This window comes from Choloepus didactylus, chromosome 2 (assembly GCF_015220235.1).
Source record: "Choloepus didactylus isolate mChoDid1 chromosome 2, mChoDid1.pri, whole genome shotgun sequence".
Taxonomy (NCBI): domain Eukaryota; kingdom Metazoa; phylum Chordata; class Mammalia; order Pilosa; family Megalonychidae; genus Choloepus; species Choloepus didactylus.
Genome location: NC_051308.1, coordinates 132187025 through 132208879, shown reverse-complemented (window position 1 = coordinate 132208879; position 21855 = coordinate 132187025). Strand labels below are relative to the sequence as shown.

The 21855-nt window shown below is 40.3% G+C and overlaps 1 protein-coding gene across 1 annotated transcript in view; it reads right to left on the bottom strand.

The window, feature by feature from the left end:
- The window catches only part of AKNAD1 (AKNA domain containing 1), a 53889-nt gene that overhangs the window by 12032 nt on the left and 20002 nt on the right, over positions 1–21855 (bottom strand). The window contains exons 10-13 of the mRNA XM_037808485.1: positions 20440–20537; positions 17177–17299; positions 17009–17080; positions 13201–13282 (exon numbers count right to left, since the gene is read on the bottom strand). Coding sequence (XP_037664413.1) covers positions 13201–13282; positions 17009–17080; positions 17177–17299; positions 20440–20537 — 375 coding nt within the window. The remainder of the gene's footprint in view (positions 1–13200; positions 13283–17008; positions 17081–17176; positions 17300–20439; positions 20538–21855) is intronic.

The following is a 21855-nucleotide window of genomic DNA, read 5'->3' as shown; positions in this document are numbered from 1 at the left end:
AGAAGAGCAAATTAAATCCAAAGCAGCAGAAGAAAAGAATAAAAGAGCAGAAATCAATAAAAAAATAATAATAATAGAGAAAATCAACAAAAAAGCTGGTTCTTTGAAAAAAATCAATAAACCTCTAGCAAAAGAAAAAGGGGGGAAAGACACAAATTACTAAAATCAGAAATGAAGGGGGGGCCATCACATCTGATCCCAGGGACAATAAAGGGATAAAGGAATATTATGAAGAACTCTATGCCCACAAATTTGATAATGTGGATGAAATGGACAAATTACTTGAAAAGCACCAAAACTAACACAAGGAGATAATCTGAATAGGCCTATTTCTATTAAAGAAATTAAATTTAAAAGTTAAACTCCCCAGAGAACCTCTTTTGTTGCTCAGATGTGGCCTCTCTCTCTAAGGCAACTTGGCAGGTAAACTCACTGCCCTTCCCCCTACATGCGACATGAATCCCAGGGGTGTAAATCTCCCTGGCAACGTGAGACATGACTCCTGGGGATGAGCCTGGACCCAGCATCATGAGATTAAGAAAGACTTCTTGACAAAAAGGGGGCAGAGAAATGAAACAAAGTTTCAGTGGCTGAGAGATTTCAAATGGAGTACAGAGGTAATTCTGGACGTTATTCTTATGTGTTATACAGATATCCCTTTTTAGTTTTTAGTGTATTTGGAATAGCTAGAGGGAAATACCTAAAACTGTTGAATTGCAACCCAGTAGCCTCGATTTTTGAAGACAATTGTATAACTATATAGCTTACACAGTGTGGTCATGTGATTGTAAAAACCTTGTGGCTCACACTCCCTTTATCCAGTGAACAGACAGATAAGTAGAAAAATGGTGATGAAAATGAAATGAATAATATGCGGGAAGGGGAGGGGGATTTTGGGGGTGTTCTTTTTTACTTTTATTCTTATTCTTATTTTTTTGGATTAATGAAAATGTTCTAAAATTGACTGTGATGATGAATGCACAACTATATGATGGTACTATGAACAATTGATTGTACACTGTGGATGACTGTATGGTATGTGAATATATCTCAATAAAATTGAATTTTAAAAAAATTAATAAACTTCCACAACAGAAGTGCCAGGCTCAGATGGTTTCACTGGTGAACACTACCAAACATTTAAAGAGGAAATTATACCAATTCTGTACAATCTCTTCCAGAAAAAAGAAGCAGGAACACTTCCTAACTCATTCTATGAGGCCAGCATGATCCTAATACCAAAGCCAGACAAAGTCATTACAAAGAAAATTACAGATCAATATCTCCCATGAATATAAATGAAAAAATCCTCAACAAAATAATGGCAAATCATATCCAACAATGTATGAAAAGAATTATACACCACCACCAAGTAGAATTTATTCAAGTATGCAAGGCAGGTCAACATTTGAAAATGAGTTAATGTAATTCATCATAACAGGCTAAAGAAGAAAAGTCATATGATCATATCAACAAATATAATTGATATTTGCTATTTTTCTGCATAAAAAGCATTTGATAAAATCCAACACCCATTCATTATATAAACTCTCAACAAACTAGGAATAGAGGGGTGCTTCCTCACTTGGAAAGGAACATCTACAAAAAACCTACAGCCAACATCATACTTAATGACAAGAGACTAGATGCTTTCCCCCTAAGATAGGGAACAAGACAAGATTGTCCCCTCTCATCACTCTTATTCAACATCATACAGGAAGTCCTGGCTAATGCAATAAGACAAGAAAAGGAAATGAAAGATACACTATGCCAGTTTGAATGTATTATGTCCCCCAAACGCCATTATCTTTGATACAGTCTTGTGGGGCAGACATTTTGGTGCTGATTAGATTTGCATGGAAATGCGCCCCACCCAACTGTAGGTGATAACTCTGATGAGATATTTCCATGGAGGCATGGCCCCACCCATTCAGGGTGGGCCTTGATCAGTGGAGCCATATAAATGAGCTGATGGGCAGAGGGAACTCAGTGAAGCTGAGAGTGATGCTTTGAAGAGGAGCTACAGCCAAGAGGGACACTTTGAAGAAAGCACAGGAGCTGCAGATGAGAGACAGTTTGAAGATGGCCGTTGAAAGCAGATTCTTGCTCCAGAGAAGCTGAGAGAGGACAAATACCCCAAGTGCAACTAAGAGGGACATTTTTGAGGAATGCAGCCTAGAGAGGAATGTCTTGGGAGAAAGCCATTTTGAAACCAGAACTTGGGAGCAGACGCCAGCCACGTGCCTTCCCAGCTAACAGAGGTTTTCTGGACACCATTGGCCATCCTCCAGTGAAGGTACCTGGTTGCTGACCTTGGATACTTTATGGCCTTAAGACTGTAACTGTGTAACCAGATAAACCCCCTTTTATAAAAGCCAATCCATCACTGGTGTTTTTGCATTCTGGCAGCATGGCAAACTAGAACATATACAGACTGGGAAAGCAGAAATAAACTGTATTTGTTTGCAGATGATGCAATTGTCTATGTGGGAAATCCCTAAGGATCAACAAAGAAAATCCCCAGAACTAATAGCAGTTACAGCAAGGTTGCAGGATACAAAGTTAATGTCTAGAGTGAATTGCTGTACTATATACCAGCAATAAACAAGTGGAATTTGGAATTAAAAACACAACATTGGAGAACCTAAGATGGCAGTTAGGAGAGGCAGGGCAAAAAAACACCTTTGTGAAAAATACTAGACACAGGCCAGAAAGTGACCCAGAACACCAGTTCCAGTGATGCACCAGCTAAACAAGGTCTGCTAAATCCACAGGGACCATGTACTTGCTGAAACTGGGAGTCTGCGTTCTGAAATGAGTGAGTGAGCCTGCTGAATGTCTGGCAGCCATGCTGCAGTGTGGGGAAACTGGGGGTTGGCGTTTGGATGCGGACTAGTTCTTTTTGAAAAAAAAAACCCAAAAGTGGCTGCAGATACAGCAGCGAGAACCACACAGTGAAATGCAGCAGGAAAGGGCTGTGTGAACGTCTCAATATCTGGCGTGGAAGATAGCCTTCCATGCACCCACTGATAGTTGTCTCAGAGCGAGGAGGGCAGAGGGGAGCCAAAAGGGGAAAAAAACCATGCCCCTTGCAGCCATCTTCCCAGCAGGCTGGGAACACTGCTGCCTGGGGCCGGAGCCACAGCCCAGAGCTGCACCAAGGGACCCAGTGTGATGGGAAGTGTTTCCGGAAACACCGTGCACATGCCGCAATATCAGGTGTGGCCAATAGCCTTTTGCGCACCCACAGCTAATTGTTCTGGAGCTGGAAAGGCAGAGCTGTGTGAAAAGGGGGAAATTAACACGGCCCATTCAACCATCTTTACAGCAGACTGGGAACCCCTGCACAGCCCAGCGGCCCAGGGCTTCCCTTGAGGGATGGCACGCACTTGTGACACAGTACAGCCTTCCCTCAGCAAAGGCCCTAGAAGGACATGGCTGGGAAGAGGAACCCATCCCTAACTCCCAGGGACCCTATGCCAATACCAAGGACTTGTGGGTCAGCAGCAGAGACAATCTGAGGCAAGACTGAAATGAAGGTTTAGACTCTTGCAACAGCCTTAAATCTCCAGGAACACCTGGGAGGTTTGATTATTAAAGCTGCCCTGCCTCCCTAACTGCTCAGACCCACGCCCCACATTCAGGACAGACAGCACCAACAACACACCCAAACTTGGTGCACCAATTGGACCCCACAAGAACCAGACCCACACACACCACAAAGACAAAGTTGGGGAGGACTGACTTGAGGGAAGTAGGCAACTCATGGACGCCATCTGCTGGTTAGTTAGAGAAAGTGTACACCACCAAGCTGTAAATCTGACAAATTAGAGATTGATGTCTGAATAATCCTTCATATCCTAAAAGAAAACTATCAAGTAAAGCAAATGGCAAGAGCCCAAAAACAACAGAAAATTTTAAAGCATATGAAAAAATCAGATGATACGGATAACCCAAACCCAAACACCCAAATCAGAAGATCAGAGGAGACACAGTACTTGGCGCAATTAATAAAAGGACTACAATCAAAAGAATGAGAGCATGGCACAAGATATACAGGACAGGAAGAAGAGCATGCACAGGATGTAAAGGACATGAAGAAGACCCTAGAAGAGCATAAAGAAGAAATTGCAAGAGTAAATAAAAAAATAGATGATCTTATGGAAATAAAAGAAACGACCAAATTAAAAAGATTCTGGATAGAAACAGATATTATAATACTGTGTGATGGTAGCACAGTATTGTAATTACACTGAACCAAAATGTCTGTGAGTAAAACTGAAAGAGGTGGGATAGGAGAATGTATGACACCAGAGGTAAAGATAGATGATGAAGACTGGGACTGTATAACTTGACAAAAACTGGAGTGGCCAATGACTGTTAATAAATATACAAATATAAAAATGTTTTTGCATGTAGGAGAACAAATGAATGTCAGCCATGTAGAGTGTTGAAAAAGGAATAGTATTTGAGAAAAAACATAAAGCAAACTGGAGTCTATGGTCAATGGTAACATTGTAATATACCTCCATTAACTGCAACAAAGGCAATATGCCAATGCTAAGTGTATATGAGAGGGGGATACAGGGGAGGAATATGGGATTTTCGGTAGTGGTGTTATTTTCTGTCCTTACTATTATATTGTATTGTATGACATGTTATTTTTCTTTTTATCATCTTTTTTATTACTGCTAAAAAAATTTCTTGTAGTAATCAATCTGTTCAAGTGCTGATTGTGATGATAAATGTACAACTTTATGATGATACCATGAACAACTGATTGTGCACTGTGGATGAATGTATGGTATGTGAATATAACTCTATAAAATTGTAGGAAAAAATATATATAGGAGTAAAAGTGTTGGAGAAAACATGGTGAGAGGGATGTACCTATCTACTATTGATGAGCAGGTAGAATGGTGTAGCCTTTCTGAAGGTCAGTGTGGTGGTTCCACAAAAAGTTAAGTATGTGGGGACCATAAGGTCCTGCAACCTCATTATGGGGTATGTCATTTGAAGATCTGAGAGCAGAGACATGAATGGACATTTGCAAACTGGTGTTCATGGAGGCAGTAATCATGATTTGCAATGGGTGGAGGTGACCTAAGGGTACATAGCTGAGGAACACAATGGTGAACTGTGGCATATGCATACAATGGAATATTGAGCAACTACGAGAAGGAGTGAAGCTATGAGACACACCATGAGGTGAATGGATCCTGTACACAGTATTTGAGTGACGTATGCCAGAAATTAAGGCAAACACTATAATGCCTCATCAATATGGACTAACTACAATGTGTCAACTCAGAACTGAATCTTAGAACATAGCCTAACGTGGACTTGATTATTGTAATCGTCCCTAGATTGTAAGCTCTTACAGCAGTCAACTCTATTCCTGAATTGCAGTGCCTATCTCTAAATTTTGAGATGCTGATCCCTTAGTGTATGACCTGATTGGTCTCTGGAACAATGCATATCTCTGAGTCACCTGAAACTCGGAGCTAGACCTCGGCAGATATGAATGTCAGTATTAGTGCATACAGCAACTGTTAAAAAAAAGCTGAAAAAGAGTCCAGACTTCAATTGGTGATATGAATGAAGCAGATCTGGTTAAGACTAGGGCAAACTGCGCCAAAGGGTAAAGGTCGAAACTCACTGTGTTTTAAAACTTCAACTTCCATGTGAGACCAAGGGAAGAGATGTCTATTTGGTGCAGGATCTATATTTTCTAAACAGTATAACTCTACAGTCGGTTTATTCAAACACCACAATTGCATGGAGCTTTGAATAGGAAGTGAGATACGGTGGGTTGGTATAGGTTAGAGTGAAATAGTGACACATCCCAAAGTAATTTGGGCAGAGAATAAAAAATATATTTACAGCCCCCCCCCCCCCCCGCCCCGAGGAGCTGGGGGAAGGTGCAGAAGTGTTGGACTTCCTCACCTGGACTGGTGTTGATGTCACAAACATTGGTACTGGCAGTTTGATGTGCCGAGCCCTGTATCGTGGGACTTGCCCTTGTGGGGCTCATTACTTCAAAGAAGAGGCTAAGCTTGCATATAATTGTGCCTAACAGTCTCCCCCTGAGTACTTCTTTGTTGCTCAGATGTGGCCCTCTCTCTCTCTAACTGAGCCACCTTGGCAGGTGAACTCACTGCCCTCCCCACTACATGGGACCTGACTCCCAGGAGTGTAAATTTCCCTGGCAATGCAGGATATGACTCCCGGGGATGAATCTGGATCTGGCATTGTGGGATTGAGAATTTCTTCTTGACCAAAAGGGGGATGCAAAATAAGACAAAATACTTTCAGTGGCTGGGAGATTTCAAGTGGAGTTGAGAGGTCACTCTGGAGGACATTCTTATGCACTATATAGATAACACCTCTTAGGTTTTAATGTATTGGAATAGCTAGAAGTAAATATCTGAAACTACCAAACTTCAACCCAGTAGTCTGGACTCCTAAAGATGACTGTATAATAATGTAGATTACAGGGGGTGACAGTGTGATTGTGAAGGCCTTGTGGATCACACTCCCTTTGTCTAGTATGTGGATGGATGGGTAGAAAAGTGGGGACAAAAACTAAATGACAAATAGGGTGGGATGGGGGGGATGGTTTGGGTGTTCTTTTTTTACTTTTATTTTTTATTCTTATTCTGGTTCTTTCTGATGTAAGGCAAATGTTCAAAAATAGACTGTGGTGATGAATGCACAACTATATGATCGTACTGTGAACAGTTGATTGTATACCATGGATGATTGTATGGTTGTGAATATATTTCAGTAAAACTGAATTAAAAAAAAAAAGATTCTGGATACTCATAGTACAAGACTAGAGGAAGCTGAACAACTCAGTGACCTCAAGAACCACAGAATGGAAAATGAAAGAACAAAATAAAGAATGGGGAAAAAAATCAAAAAAATCAAAATGGATCTCAGGGATACGATAGATAAATAAAACGTCCAAATATAAGACTCATTGGTGTCCCAGAAGGGGAAGAGAAGAGTAAAGGTCTAGAAAGAGTATTCAAGGAAATTGTTGGGGAAAACTTCCCAAACCTTCTACACAATATAGATACACAAAGCATAAATGCCCAGCAAACTCCAAATGGAATAAATCCAAATAAACCCACTCCAAGACATATTCTGATCAGACTGTCAAATACTGAAGAGAAGGAGCAAGTTCTGAAAGCTCAAGAGAAAAGCAATTCACCACATACAAAGGAAACAACATAAGACTAAGTAGTCACTACTCAGCGGCCACCATGGAGGCAAGAAGGCAGTGGCATGGCATATTTAAAATTCTGAGAGAGAAAAATTTCCAACCAAGAATACTTTGTCCAGCAAAATTGTCCTTCAAATTTGAGGGAGAGTATAAATTTTTCACAAAAAAATGCTGAGAGATTTGCTAATAAAAGACCTGCCCTACTTCAGATACTAAAGGGAGCCCTACTGATAGAGAAACAAAGAAAGGAGAGACAGATATAGAGAAATTCAACAGACATATATAGAACATTACATCCCAAATCACCAGGATAGACATTCTTCTCTAGTGATCATGGAACTTTCTCCAAAATAGACCATAGGCTGGGACATAAAACAAGCCTCAATAAATTTTAAAAAATTGAAATTATTCAAAGCACATTCTCTGACCACAATGGAATACAAATAGAAGTCAATAACCATCAGAGACTTAGAAAATTCACAAACACCTTGAGATTAAAAATGAGGGGGAGAGGAAAACATTCCCAGATAATCAAAAGCTGAGGGACTTCCTTACCAGTAGATCAATCCTATAAGAAATGCTAAAGGGAATTGTGCAGGCTGAAAGGAAGAGACACTAAACAATTGACTGAAACCACATGAAGAAATAAAGATTTCTAGTAAAGATCACATGGTAAACATAAATACCAATACTACTATATTTTTGATTTGTAACTCCACTATTTACTTCCTACAGGATCTAAAATACATAAAGTGTAATGATAAATCCGTGGTTTTGGACTCAATGTAAAATATGTAATTTTTGACAAGAACTACATAAGGGTTGGAGAATGGAGAAGTATAGGAACATAGTTTATGTGTCCTATTGAAGTTAAGTTGGTATCAAAGAAAACAAGTTTATTATAGACTTAAGATATTAAATTTAAGCCCCATGGTAAACATAAAGAAAGTATCACACAGACTCGGGCAAGATGGCAGCATAGACAGGAGTGGAAGCTAAGTAGTCCCCCTGGAACAACTACAAAAAACCAGAAACAACTAGTAAATAATCCAGAATAACTGCGGGGGGACAAACGAGACCATCCATTCATCATACACCAACCTGAATTGGGAGGAATGCCCGAGAACACAGCATAAAATCTGTAAGTAAAACCTGCGGAACCAGGTTGGGAGACCCCCTCCCCCATAGCCCGAGCTGCAGAGCCACATGGTGCCACAGAGAAGTTCTCTCCCAGCAAGCGAATACAGCTCAGCTGAGCTCCAACTGGGGTTTTAAGTAGCAAGTGTGAACTGCTCACTACAGGTACGCAGCCCCAAAAAACAGACAGAGGCTTTGGGTGACGACTGACCTGGGAGAGCTGGAGGGTTGCCTTGGACTGGGTCTGGAGGGGACTATCTGTTTCTTTTTTGGCTCAGTGGAGAAAGCCCCAGTCATTTTCAGTTTCCAGGGCTGTGACTCTGGGAAGGGTGGAGACACCACAAGCAGAGAGCGAGACCATTGAAATGCTAATGACCTCCACCTGAGGGGTCTGTCTTCTCTAGGAGGAAAGGGGTGGGGCCCTTACCATTCAGAACCAGACCCCAGAGCCTGGGGGAACATGGCCATACCTCCTCACACCAGTCAAGAATTATAGGCTAACAGGCATCACCTGCTGGGCAGAAAAGCACAGTGACCCGAGGCATCAAAGGGTAGAGCAATTTTCTAAGACACACCCGCAGGGAAACCACATACTGAATATTTCTTCCCTCTGGGACCTGAGCCTGTTTTGGTCTGGGAAAACCTGATTTGGATAACCAAGGAAACCATGCCTAGACAACAGAAAATTACAACCTACACTAAGAAAAACAAAGTTATGGCCCAGTCAAAGGAACAAACGTACACTTCAACTGAGATACAGGAATTTAAACAACTAATGCTAAATCAATTCAAAAAGTTTAGAGAAGGTATTGCAAAAGAGATAGAGGCTGTAAAGGAAGCACTGGACATGTATACGGCAGAAATCAAAAGTTCAAAAAACCTACTAGTAGAATCTATGGAAATGAAAGGCACAACACAAGAGACAAAAGACACAGTGGAAACATACAACAGCAGATCTCAAGAGGCAGAAGAAAACACTCAGGAACTGGAGAACAAAACACCTGAAAGCCTACACGCAAAGGAGCATATGGAGAAAAGAATGAAAAAATATGAGCAACGTCTCCGGGAACTCAAGGATGAAACAAAGTACAATAATGTACATATCATTGGTGTCCCAGAAGGAGAAGAGAAGGGAAAGGGGACAGAAGCAATAATAGAGGAAATAATTAATGAAAATTTCCCATCTCTTGTGAAAGACATAAAATTACAGATCCAAGAAGCGCAGCGTACTCCAAACAGAAGAGATATGAAGAGGCCTACGCCAAGACACTTAATAATCGGATTATCAAATGTCAAAGACAAAGAGAGAATCCTGAAAGCAGCAAGAGAAAAGCAATCCATTACATACAAAGGAAGCTTCATAAGACTATGTGCGGATCTCTCAGCAGAAACCATGGAGGCAAGAAGGAAGTGGTGTGATATATTTAAGATACTGAAAGAGAAAAACCACCAACCAAGAATCCTGTATCCAGCAAAGCTGTCCTTCAAATATGAGGGAGAGCTCAAAATACTTTTTGACAAACAGACAATGAGAGACTTTGTGAACAAGACACCTGCCCTACAGGAAATACTAAAGGGAGCACTACAGGGTGATAGAAGACAGGAGTGTGATTTGGAACACAATTTTGGGAGATGGTAGCACAACAATGTAAGTACACTGAACAAAGGTAACTATGAATACGGTTGAGAGAGGAAGGTGGGGAGCATGTGAGACACCACAAGAAAGGAGGAAAGATAACGACTGGGACTGTGTAACTTGGTGAAATCTAGAGTATTCAACAATTGTGATAAAATGTACAAATATGTTCTTTTATGAGGGAGAACAAGCAAATGTCAACCTTGCAAGGTGTTAAAAATGGGGAGGCATTGGGGGAGGGATGCAATCAGCATAAACTAGAGACTGTAACTAATAGAATCATTGTATTATGCTTCCTTTAATGTAACAAAGGTGATATACCAAGGTGAATGCAGATAAGAGGGGGGGATAGGGGAGGCATGTTAGACACTTGACATTGGTGGTATTGTCTGATTCTTTATTCTACTTTGATTTAAGGTTATTTTTCTTTTTGCTGCTTCCTAGCTGTCATTTTTTTGTTTCCTCTTTCTTTTGCCTTTCTACCTTCTTTGACTCTCCCTCTTGCCTTGTGGAAGAAATGTAGATGCTCTTGCTTAGTATGAGCAGAATGTTCAATTAGGATGAATTTAAATGTTTGGAAATGAACAGGGGTGTTAGCAGCAAGATGTGAGAATAACTAACAGCACTGAATGGTGTGTGAATGAGGTGGAAAGGGGAAGCTCAGAGTCATATATGTCACCAGAAGGAAAGTTGGAGGTCAAAAGATGGGAATGTATAAAACTGAATCCTATGGTGGGCAATGTCCATGATCAACTGTACAAATACTAGAAATCACTTCCATGAACCAGAACAAATGTATGACGATACAATTAGAAGTTAATAATAGAGGGGCATATAGGGAAGAACTATATACCTATTACAAACTATATACTACAGTTAGTAGTATTTCAACATTTTTCCATAAACAGTAACAAACGTACGATATCAATACTAGGAGTCAACAATTGAGGGGGGTTGGTTAGGGATGGGGGATGTTTAGAGTTTCCTTTTCTTTTTTTCTTTTTTCATCTTTCACTTTATTTCTTGTCTGGAGTAATGAAAAGTTTCTAAAAATTGAACAAAAATTAAGTGTGGTGATGGATGCACAGCTGTATGAGGGTACCCAGGGGCAAGTGATTGTACACTTTGGATCTTTGGATAATTGTATGGTATCTGAACAATCTCAATAAAAATGAAAAAAAAAAAAAAGAAAGTAGCAGAGAATATGACCATAGAGATGAAAAGTAGAGTATGGGTTATGAGAAGTGAGGGAAGCGGCAATGGGGAGTTAAGAAATGAGTGTAGGGTTTCTGTTTGGGGTAAAGGGAAATTTCTAGTAATGGATGGTGGGAAGTGATGGCATTGCAACATTGTGAATGTGATTAATTCCACTAAATGGAATGTTTGGGAGGGGTTGGAATGGGAAGATTTATGCTGTATATATGTTTCCACAATTGAAAAACAAGACGGTCTAAATAGATAATGACAATTAAATGCCATAGATGATCCTGGATGAGATCTAAGAATAGAGGACAAAAGGCTCAAAAGAACACAATTGGGACATAAGAAAAAAAATGAAATATAGAATATAAGCGTTATATCAATGTTAAATTTCTTGAACTTCTTAACTACACTTAATGTGATTAAATAAATGAATATTCTTGTTCATAGGAAATATATATGTGAATTATATTATTTGTTCAAGGATGTGTGCAACTTGCTTTCATACGTTCAGAAGACAGAGCAATAGATGATGGATGATAGACAGGGAGGGAGGGAAAGAAAGAAATGGTAAAGTGACAAAATATTAAAGTTGGTAGATTGGGTATTGGTGGAAGGGGTTAGGGTATGCTGGAGTTCTGTGTATGGGGTTTGTATTATTTTTGCAACTGTTACTGTAAGTTTGAATTTATCTCAAAATAAAAATTAAAAAAAAACACTATTTACATTAGCACCAAAAATAATAATAATACTTAGGTATAAATCTAACAAAATATATGCAAGACCCTGTGAGGAAAACTACAAAACTCTGATGAAAGAAATCCAGGAGATCCAAATAAATGGAGAGATATTCCATGTTGATCGATAGGAAGACTCAATATTATCAAGATGTCAATTCTTCCCAACTCAATCAATAGATGCAACCCAACCCCCATCAAAATCCCAGCAAGTTATGGAGCTTTGAATAGGAAGTGAGATCTGGTAGGTTTATATAGGTTAGTTTGAAATAGCGATACATCCCAGAGTAATTTGGGCAGAGAATAAAAATATATATGCAGGGACCCCCTGAGGAGCTGGGGGAAAATAAAGAAATGTTGGACGTCCCCACCTGGGTTATTACTGATATTCTCACAAACACTGAAGACTGACAATTTGGTGTGCCAAGTCCTTGATCTTGGAGCTTGCACTTATGAAGCTTGTTGCTGCAAGGGAGAGGCTAAACCTAGTTGTGGTTGTGTCTAAGAGTCACCCCCAGAGTGCCTCTTTATTGCTCAGATGTGGCCCGCTCTCTCTAGCCAAGCCAACTTGGCAGGTGAATTCACTTGCCTTCCCCCTGCATGGGACCTGACTCCCAGGGGTGTAAATCTTCCTGGCAACGCAGGATATGACACCCTGGGATGAGCTTCGACCTGGCATCATGGGATTGAGAACATCTTAATCAAAAGGGGGAAGCAAAATGAAACAAAATAAAGTTTCAGTGGCTGAGAGATTCCAGATAGATAGATGTGGGGAGTATTATTTGGGTGTTCTTTTTTACTTTTATTTCTTATTCTTATTCTGATTCTTTCTGATGTAAGGAAAATGTTCAGAAATAGATTGTGGTGATGAATGCATAACTATATGATCATACTGTGAACAGTTGATTGTATATCATGGATGATTGTATGGTATGTGAATACATTTCAATAAAACTGAATTTAATCTAAAAAATAAACATATGTATCTTAAAAAATAAAAATACTTCATGAGATCAGGAACAGTGGTTGACTTTGTCACTGTGTCCCCAGCAGCTAGCACAGAACCTTGCTTTTGATATGCAAATATTTGTTGAGTGAGTAAATGAATGAAAGAAGTATTAGATAGATGTAGGTTTGAATCCTGGCTCTTCTCTTTTTTATTTAAGTAATCTTGCTCATGCAAATGTGCATAAGCACATCATATTCACCCAACCAACAGTGGCTGTTTTTGTTATTGTTACTGATAATAAAATACTACTTACTTTTCTAGTGTAGGCTCATATTCATCTTGAGAGGTTTTCATATTTGTTCTCTGGCAACAGATCCTTTTTGGTTTTGAACAAGCTGAAATATGTTAGCTATGATTACATTCAGAGCATCAAAAATGATCCCAAAATGGCATATAGTAAAAGCGTATTTGCAGGACCGCCTGAGGAACTGGGGAGAAATGTGGAAATGTTGGACTCCCTCACCTGGGTTATTGCTGATTTTCCTGCAAACATTGAGGACTGACAATTTAGTGGGCCGAGCCCTCAATCCGGGAGCTTTCTTCTGTGAGGCTAGTTGCTGGAAGGGAGAGGTTAAGCCTACTTATAATTGTGCCTAGGAGTCCCCCCCAGAGAGCCTCTTTGTTGCTCAGATGTGGCCCCCCCTCTCTAAGCCCACTCGGCCGGTGAACTCACTACCTTACCCCCTATGTGGGACATGACACCCAGGGCTGTAAATCCCCCTGGCAACATGGAAACAACTCCTGGGAATGAGCCTGGACCCACCACTGTGGGATTGAGAGGATCTTCTTGACCAAAGTGGGGAAGAGAGATGGAATAAAATAAGGTTCCAGTGGCTGAGAGATTTCAAATGGAGCCAAGAGGTCACTCTGGAAGGTATTCTTATGCACTACATAGATACCACCTTTTAGTTTTTAGTGTGTTGGAATGGCCAGAGGGAAATACCTGAAGCTGTTGAACTGCAACCCAGTGACCTTGATTCTTGAAGACAACTGCATAACTATGTAGCTTGCACAGTGTGACTGTGTGATTGTGAAAACCTTGTGGCTGGCACTCCCTTTATCCAGTGTATAGACAGATGAGTGGAAAAATGGGGACAAAAATTAGATGAAGAATAGGAGGGGATGGAAAGATTTAGGTGTTCTTTTTTGCTTTTATTTTTATTTTGGAATAAGGAAAAGGTTCAAAACTTGATTATGGTGATGAAGGCACAACTGTATGATGGTGCTATGAATAATCGTACACTGTAGATGACTATAGGGTATGTGAATATATCTCAAAAACTGTATTTACAAAAAGTAAATGAACAATGGGGGGAGGTGGGGAATGGGATGTTTTAGATGTTCTTTTTTATTTTTATTTTGATTTTATTTTTTGGAGTAATGAAAATTTTCAAAGATTGTGGTGATGAATGCACAACTATATGATGATACTGTGAACAACTAATTGCACACTTTGAATGATTGTACACTTTGAATGATTGTATGTTATGTGACTATATCTCAATAAAATTGCATTTAAAAAAATGATCCCCAAATGGTGGGTATGTGGGTACCATTTTCTGAAATTTTCTTTATGAATGAAATATTTTATAAAATTTTAATAAGAAAGTTAGACTACATAGTAAAATAAAAAACTTTATATCGGGTATGAAAAGAAAATTCAGTAAAAGAAATTCAACCTTGTGAAAGAGTTTTTTTAGCAGACAAGAAACCTGGAGTCTAGGATCCCTGGGTCCTAGCTGTGTGGCCTGGGCATGTTGTCTAACTACTCTGGGCTCAACTACTACTGAAAAATGGAAGCAATTAACAACCAAGAGGTTAGACCAAATGAATTCCTGAAGTCCACTCCAATTGTAGGAACAATGATTCTAGGAGTCAGTAACAATTATGTTACTAAGACAATTTCAGAAAATAGAGACTGAACAAAGAAGATAAATACAGGAAAGTCACCATGGAACACAAGAAGAAAGTCAGGGAAAGGAAGAGAAAAAAATCAGCATCCAACAAAATCTGTCCTCCCTGTCATTGAGACTCCCCTCCTCTCCCTTCTCTTCCTCCTTCTTTCTTTCCTATCTTCCCCTCTTTCTCCTTCCAGACCTCCTATTTTACTCACTGGTCTCTAGTTTGGACCACACCCCCTCAAGAGGGTCCCATTTAACAGGATAAAAAGAGAGATTGTCCCTCCAACATGGAAGGACAGGGCAGGAGCCAGAATGTCCAAATTCAGTCATGCCGACTGCCCAGACTTGAGCAATGATGAGCAGAGACATTAACGAACTCAGTTGTATTCCTTCGGTATTCTCCAAAAATAATTTTGGATTTAATTTTGAAACATAGAATCTCAGAGTTGGAATGGACCTTAGGGATAGTCTCGTCCAGTTCTAGTTCAGTCTTTACAACAGGTAAAGTGTTGCCCAGTCTACAGATGGGGACTCATGCTCTGCAATGGCCCACTCTATTTTCTGTCAGCTCCAATTGCTGGAAGATTTTTTTTTTTTTTTTTTTAACATCGAACAAAAGCTGCCACCCTGTGACTTCCACCCACTTGGCCTCTATACTTTTGCTAGTGGAGTAATGATCGCATTTAAGCTGACTCAGTCACTTTCTTATCTGTACACTGGAACAACTGGTCCCAGAGGCTAGAGACCCAGTGACCTGACAGAAAGTAATCTGCCCTGTGGCTTCTGTACAGTCTTAGTGACTGTCACCTTGAGAGAATAAAGATGTCCAGCTGGAGGGTTTGGCAGCTGGGTGTGGTGGGAGAGGCTCAGCTGAGGTCCGTCAGGTCAATGACCTTCTTCACTCTTGGGCATGGGCAATTATGAAAGGTAAGAAACATCCTCCCTGGTTCCCCTACTGTAAGAGGGAGAAGAAGGGCTCCAAAGGTATGAAGAGAACCCTCCCACAAGGAAAGGATGTGCTTCTGTCAGAGAACCAGGTATGGCCGACTTTCAGGGGGTAAACAAGAATTTCCTTCCCCTCTTTGTGTTCCCTTAGCACATGTGGTGGTTTGAAGTTGTATATACCCCAGAAAAACAGGTTCTTAAATTTAATCCATTCTTTTGGGTGGGAACCCATTGTAAGTAGGTTACTTAAGTTAAGTTGATGTGGTTACTTAAGGTGTGAGTCACTTCAATCAGGATGGTCTTAATCCTATTACTGGGGTCCTTTATAAGAGATTGAAATTCAGACAGAGAGGAAGCTACAGGAAGCAAGAAGCTACGTCAACAGAACTGGAAGAGAAGGGAGAGACCTGGAGACACTGCCGTGTGCACCGCCATGTGACAGAGGAGCCAAGCATCACGGGCAGCCAGCCCCAGAGCGCCAGTCTTTGGGAAGAAAGCATCACCTTGATGACACCTTGATTTGGATTTTCTTTCAGCCTCAAAACTGTAGGCTAATAAATTCCCATTGTTTAAGCCAACCCATTTTTTTGAAACTAAAACAGTATACTTTGACCTTGATTTTAGCACTTATCAGATTTTGCCTTAAACTACCCTCATTTGGATATGAGATTTTCTCAGTAGATTTTAAACTCCTTGGAAGGAAGGAATCATGTCTTATTCATCTTTGTAAATAAATGTTTGCAGAATTTTAAATTTTTCCAAAGACAGCAAGAAATTAACAATATGACATGTTAGCAATATGTATTTAATATAACAACATATTGTTAATTGGAAAGTAATAATATGATGTTTAAGGAGTGTAAAAATAGTCTATTTCTATACATACTGACTTTTAGTGGGGATATATGTAAAGTTCAGCCATGCAGAATAGCAGTGGTTATTCAGTCATTCATTGATTTATTCAGCAAACATTTATGATACCAACCTGCACTGGTATGGCACTTAACTTTCAAAGTCCTTTACTGCCAGGATTTCAGATCTCACACCCCCAGCCTAACCTCTTGCCAGCCAGGTGTAGGGCTGGATGTGAAAGTGTCAGGTGAGTGCTGAGAGCAGACTGGGGGGACAGGGGCTCCCCAATTGGAAACAGTGGACACTGTAATGGGGGAGAATAAGCTATTGACATAGATGTAGTCATGCAGGAGATGTACTTACAAGGCAAAGAGTCTTTATTTTCATCCAAAGGCCAGTAATTCTGTCCTGGGGTGTTGTATCTATAATGGAATTCTGAAAAGAAAAGATTAAAAACACACAACTCGTTGCCTGGGAAGAACAGCTGCCCCCACTTAAGCTCTCTTTCTGAGGCCCCCAATTTTGTGTTACCTTTAGGCAGATCTTTACTGCTGACTCTTCGGGAGCTATGAATCTTAGTGCCGCAATCCTCACATTTGTTACTCTGCATTCCAGTGCTAGAATTAGAATTAAAGCTGTCTTCTGCATCAGAACCTGAAAGAGCCAAGTTCCACAAAGGAAGTGTGAGTTTCTGGATGGTAATCATACAACGTGGTGTAGAGAGCAGACCTCTAATAGGGCAAGGTTATGCAAGTGTGCCTACTTCTCTGGGCTGTGTTAGCAAGGGAAGTTGCCAGCCCAGGGGCAACATTTGGGATTCCCTTCTCACAACTGAGAGATGTTTCGTAAGGAACAGTTCTGATATGAAAGTCTCCAGATGTGCTTAGGATATACAGGTGCTCAATAACTATCTGCTGAATGAATGAATTATGAGAATATGGCCCATTCAATTGTCAGATAATCACGCATTTGTAGTTGTTTTTCCAGATTCGCCCTGTTACATCCACATTCTTTCTCTCAGGCCCTGTTGTGGCCAAAAGCTTGTGTTTTGTCAGCTAGGCAACTAAAAAGATGGTTTTCCTTTTCATGAAATTCTCATAAACCTTATAGGAACCTAAATCATAACTCTGCCCTCATCAGTGCCACACAGAGGCTAGTGGCAGAGAGCACATTTTGTCTGATATAGGCTAGAACTTGTTTGGCAGGCTGTGGGCAGAGGGGCTCTCCAGGTAAGGCCAGAGCATAGGAGCATGAACCAGGCAAGTGAGTATGGCAGCCCAGAAGTCCAAGCAGCACCTTAGCACCAGGAGAAGCACACCCAGGGGACAAAGCTTCTTTCAAAATGGAATCGCAAATGGAATGAGCTCTAGACAGATTGTTTTTCCATGTCTCACTCAGTCTATAGTCATTGAGTGCCTTCTCAATTTTGAACCCAAGGAAATTACAAATAGAAGGCAAGAGGAATGCCCAGGGCAGACTGTGTTGTGCAGTAGAAGGCCTGAGTTTGAAGCCTGCCTTTGCCACTTATTAGCTGTGATGGTTGAAAAAATATTCACAAATACTTTGACACTCCCTTCAAAAAGTAGAGCCTAGCTCTCCTCCCCTTGAGTGTTGGCTGGACTTAGTGACTCACTTCTAGCAAATAGAATAAAGTGATAGTGATGGTGTATAACTTCCAAAACCAGGTCATAAAAGAAACTGAAATGTAGAACATACACACAATGGAATATTGTTTGGCCACAAGAAAGAATGAAGTTATGCTCTAACATGGAAGAACCTCGGAGACATTATGCTCAGTGAAATAAGCAAGGCACACAAGGACAAAAATTGTATATCATTTGTAAGCAATGACTAGAAATAGCAAATTTGCAGAGAAAGAAAGCAGATTAGAGGTTACTGGGAGGATAGGAGGAGTAGGGAAGGGGGAAAAATAAAATAAAAAGACAGTGGGACTCCCATCTTGGTATTTCTCTCTCTTAGATCACTTGCTCTGGGAGAAGCTGGCAGCCATGTTGTAAGGAAACTCAAGCAGCCTATTGGGGAGGTCCATGCAGCAAGGAACTGAGCCCTCCTGCCAACGGCCATGTGAGGGAGCCAACTTGGAGGCCAGTCCTTCAGGCCCAGTCGATCCTTCAGATAACTGCAGTACTGGCCAACACCTTGACTTGAAAGGCCCTGAGCCTGAACCACCCAGCTAAGCTACTTCCAAATCCATGACCCACAAAAACTGTGAGATGATGTTTGTGGGTTTAAGCCTTTGAGTTTTGGGAGACTTGGTTATACAGCAATATAATACTCATACACTAGCTCTATGACCCTGGCAAGTCACTTAATTTCTTTGGGCCTTCTTATCCTTATCTATAAAACACAGTAATTCTTATCTTACAGGGTTGTTGTGACAGTTAAATGATATATACTCTGTCAACAGTTCTTTTGGTCTCAGAACCCCTTTACATTCTTAAAATGATTAAGGAGCCCCAAAGAGCTTTGTTTATGTGGTTTTTGTCTACTATATTATATACCATTTTTATAGCTATGGTGAAAATCTTCCCCTGCTTTGGAGAAGGGCTGTCATAGAACATTTAGTCAGCTGAAGATGGATAGAGATATCTATATATAAATTTCAAGTTATTTTTGCTTGTGCAAACCTTCCCAAGACTGAATGAGCAGTCCTGTGGCTTTTTTTTTTTTTTAAGAAATTAAAAATATATATTTTATTTATTAGGTCATTTAAAAATAACAATAATAAAATAATTTCATGTTAAAATAATGTTTTATGAAAAATAAGTATGTTTTCCAAAATTAAAAAAAAAAAAATAGTGAGATGACTGACACTGTTTCATGTTTTAGCAAATATCTTGCATGCCTGGCTTAACAGAAGGCAGCAGGATTCCATAGCTGCTTCTGCATTCAATCTGTTGCAGGATGTGGCCTCACACAGATACGGAGCTGGGAAAGGGAGAGCTTGTGGTCCCTCTGAAAGGGTCTCAGGAGCCCTCTGACCACACTTTGAAAACCTCTACTCTGTTACAATGTCTGGTATAAGTAGTCAATAAATGAAACCTATAATTATTATTACTTGAAAACATGTTCTCTACAGAGAGGCCAGCATAGAATGAAATGTGAGAATAACTGAGTTGGAGGAAGGCTCTGTGCAAGGGGGCTGTATGAACTCAGGCAAGCCTTGTTGGCTTCCGGCCCCTGGTTTCCTCACGTATAAACTGGGTCGATTCAGTTCCAGCAGTGATTTTCAAGCTCAGGAGCTGCCTGAGCAGGCAGGCCTCCGGCCCCACCTCTGCATCACCCAGGGCAGTTGTGCCAGGGTTTTTTTCTGCTTTCTTTGGAGAAAGGATCGTATGACTAAAAACCAACAAACTCCATGCACTGAGTACTCTCTAGGTTTCCTCCCAGCTCTCATTTTCTGTGCTTTTATGAAATGCGAATGGACAAGTCAGCAGAGGCTCTGACGTGGCCAGTAACCTTCCCAAGTGCAGAGTTATGGATCATGTTGGAAGGATGGTGACAAAGTCAAGGGCATCTCGGGGCTGGGTCCTCAGAGTCCTGCAACTGCAGCCTGAAGCGCATAGATGCTTCACCCGACTTGACCACATCTTATTGAAATACACTCAATTATTATTTTTTACATTTTGCTTTAAAAATAGAACATGTCACACTTTGGCTGAGGGCTGTGCTGTTTGGAGTGGCAGATGGCAAGCTGGGGGCTGCCGTGAGCAGACCACACAGTGAAGGACCTGGAGGAGTGTACCCCCACAGCCCCAGGCCTCCATACTCACTGTGGCTTAAATTGGGGTGCAGTGCCTTTTCTTGAATGATGACCAAAAACTTTCCACAGTTGATCCTTCTCTGGCCTTTTTTCTCCATTTTTTGCTTCCTAAAAAGGGTACATAAGATCCCATAAACTTTCAGTAGTACATTTCCAATAATGGTGAAAGGGAAAGTATCAGTAAAACTGAAATGGTCAAAATTCTTATATCCTCAACAAAGATCCTGTCTACCTCTTTGTTTTACAGCTTTCTTAGAAGAAATTGCATCCGGCACAATTTGGCCTGATAAGAATATGTTTACCAAACATTTAAAAGAAATCTGCTTTGGAATGTTTAACTGGGTTGAACTTAAACGTTTGGAAAAAGAGGTGACAGTAGCGTATTATTGTGAATATAAGTAATAGTGCTGAATTGTGAGTGAATGTGGTTGGAAGGGGTAGTTTAGAGTCATGTGTGTCACCAGAAGGAAAGCTAGAGGTGAAAACATGGGAATGTATAACACAGTGAATCTTCTGGTAGACGATGACTGTGATTAACAATACAAATATTTAAAAAGTTCTCTTATGAATTAGAACAAGTGTACGACACTATTACAAAGAGTTAGCAATAGAGAGGTATATGGGAGTAAATGTACCTATTGCAAACTAAGGTCTATAATTAACAATAATATCTTAATATTCTCTCATCAACAGTAACAAATGTACATCAATACTAGGGTTCAACATAAGGTGGAAAAGTGGTACGGGATATTTTCTTTTATATATTTTCTTCTATATTTTTCTTTTATATTATGATGATGATGATGATGATGATGATGATGATAGTAATGAAAATGTTCTAAAATTGATTGTGGTGATGATTCCACAACCATGTGATGATACTGGGAGCCACTGATGGTATACTTTGGGTGGATTACATGGTGTGTGAATATGTGTTAATAAAATTGCATTTAAAAATAAATAGATAAATCTGCTTATCATACACACACAAAATAGAAATTTGAAGTATGGAATTATAAAATTTGGCGTTTTCCTCATACACGTGTCTCAAAGTCGATTCTTATCAGGGGAAGAAGCTGTCTTATATGTGGATACTGGGTCAGGTGGCTTTGGTTCTAGAAGTACAAGTGAACGTATGCAAGAAGTCTAGGAAAGTGGGTTTTGTCTGGGGCTGAAGGCTGTACCAGCATGTGGGGTCAACTGTAGCTGCTCATGACCACCAGGGGGCATCGGGGAGAAGAAACTACAATTGTCCTTTACCAGGAGACTTCCTCTGACTTTTAGCTGGACTTCTAATTAATAGTGATTCTTCACACAGCTCTAGTTCAGCTCCTGGGATACCAAGGAAAGTTGCTCCTTCTGAGTGTGCCCCTTCTCAGCGACAGGGAATGAGGTGGATCAGTGCTTGGTAAAGCACACACGTGAC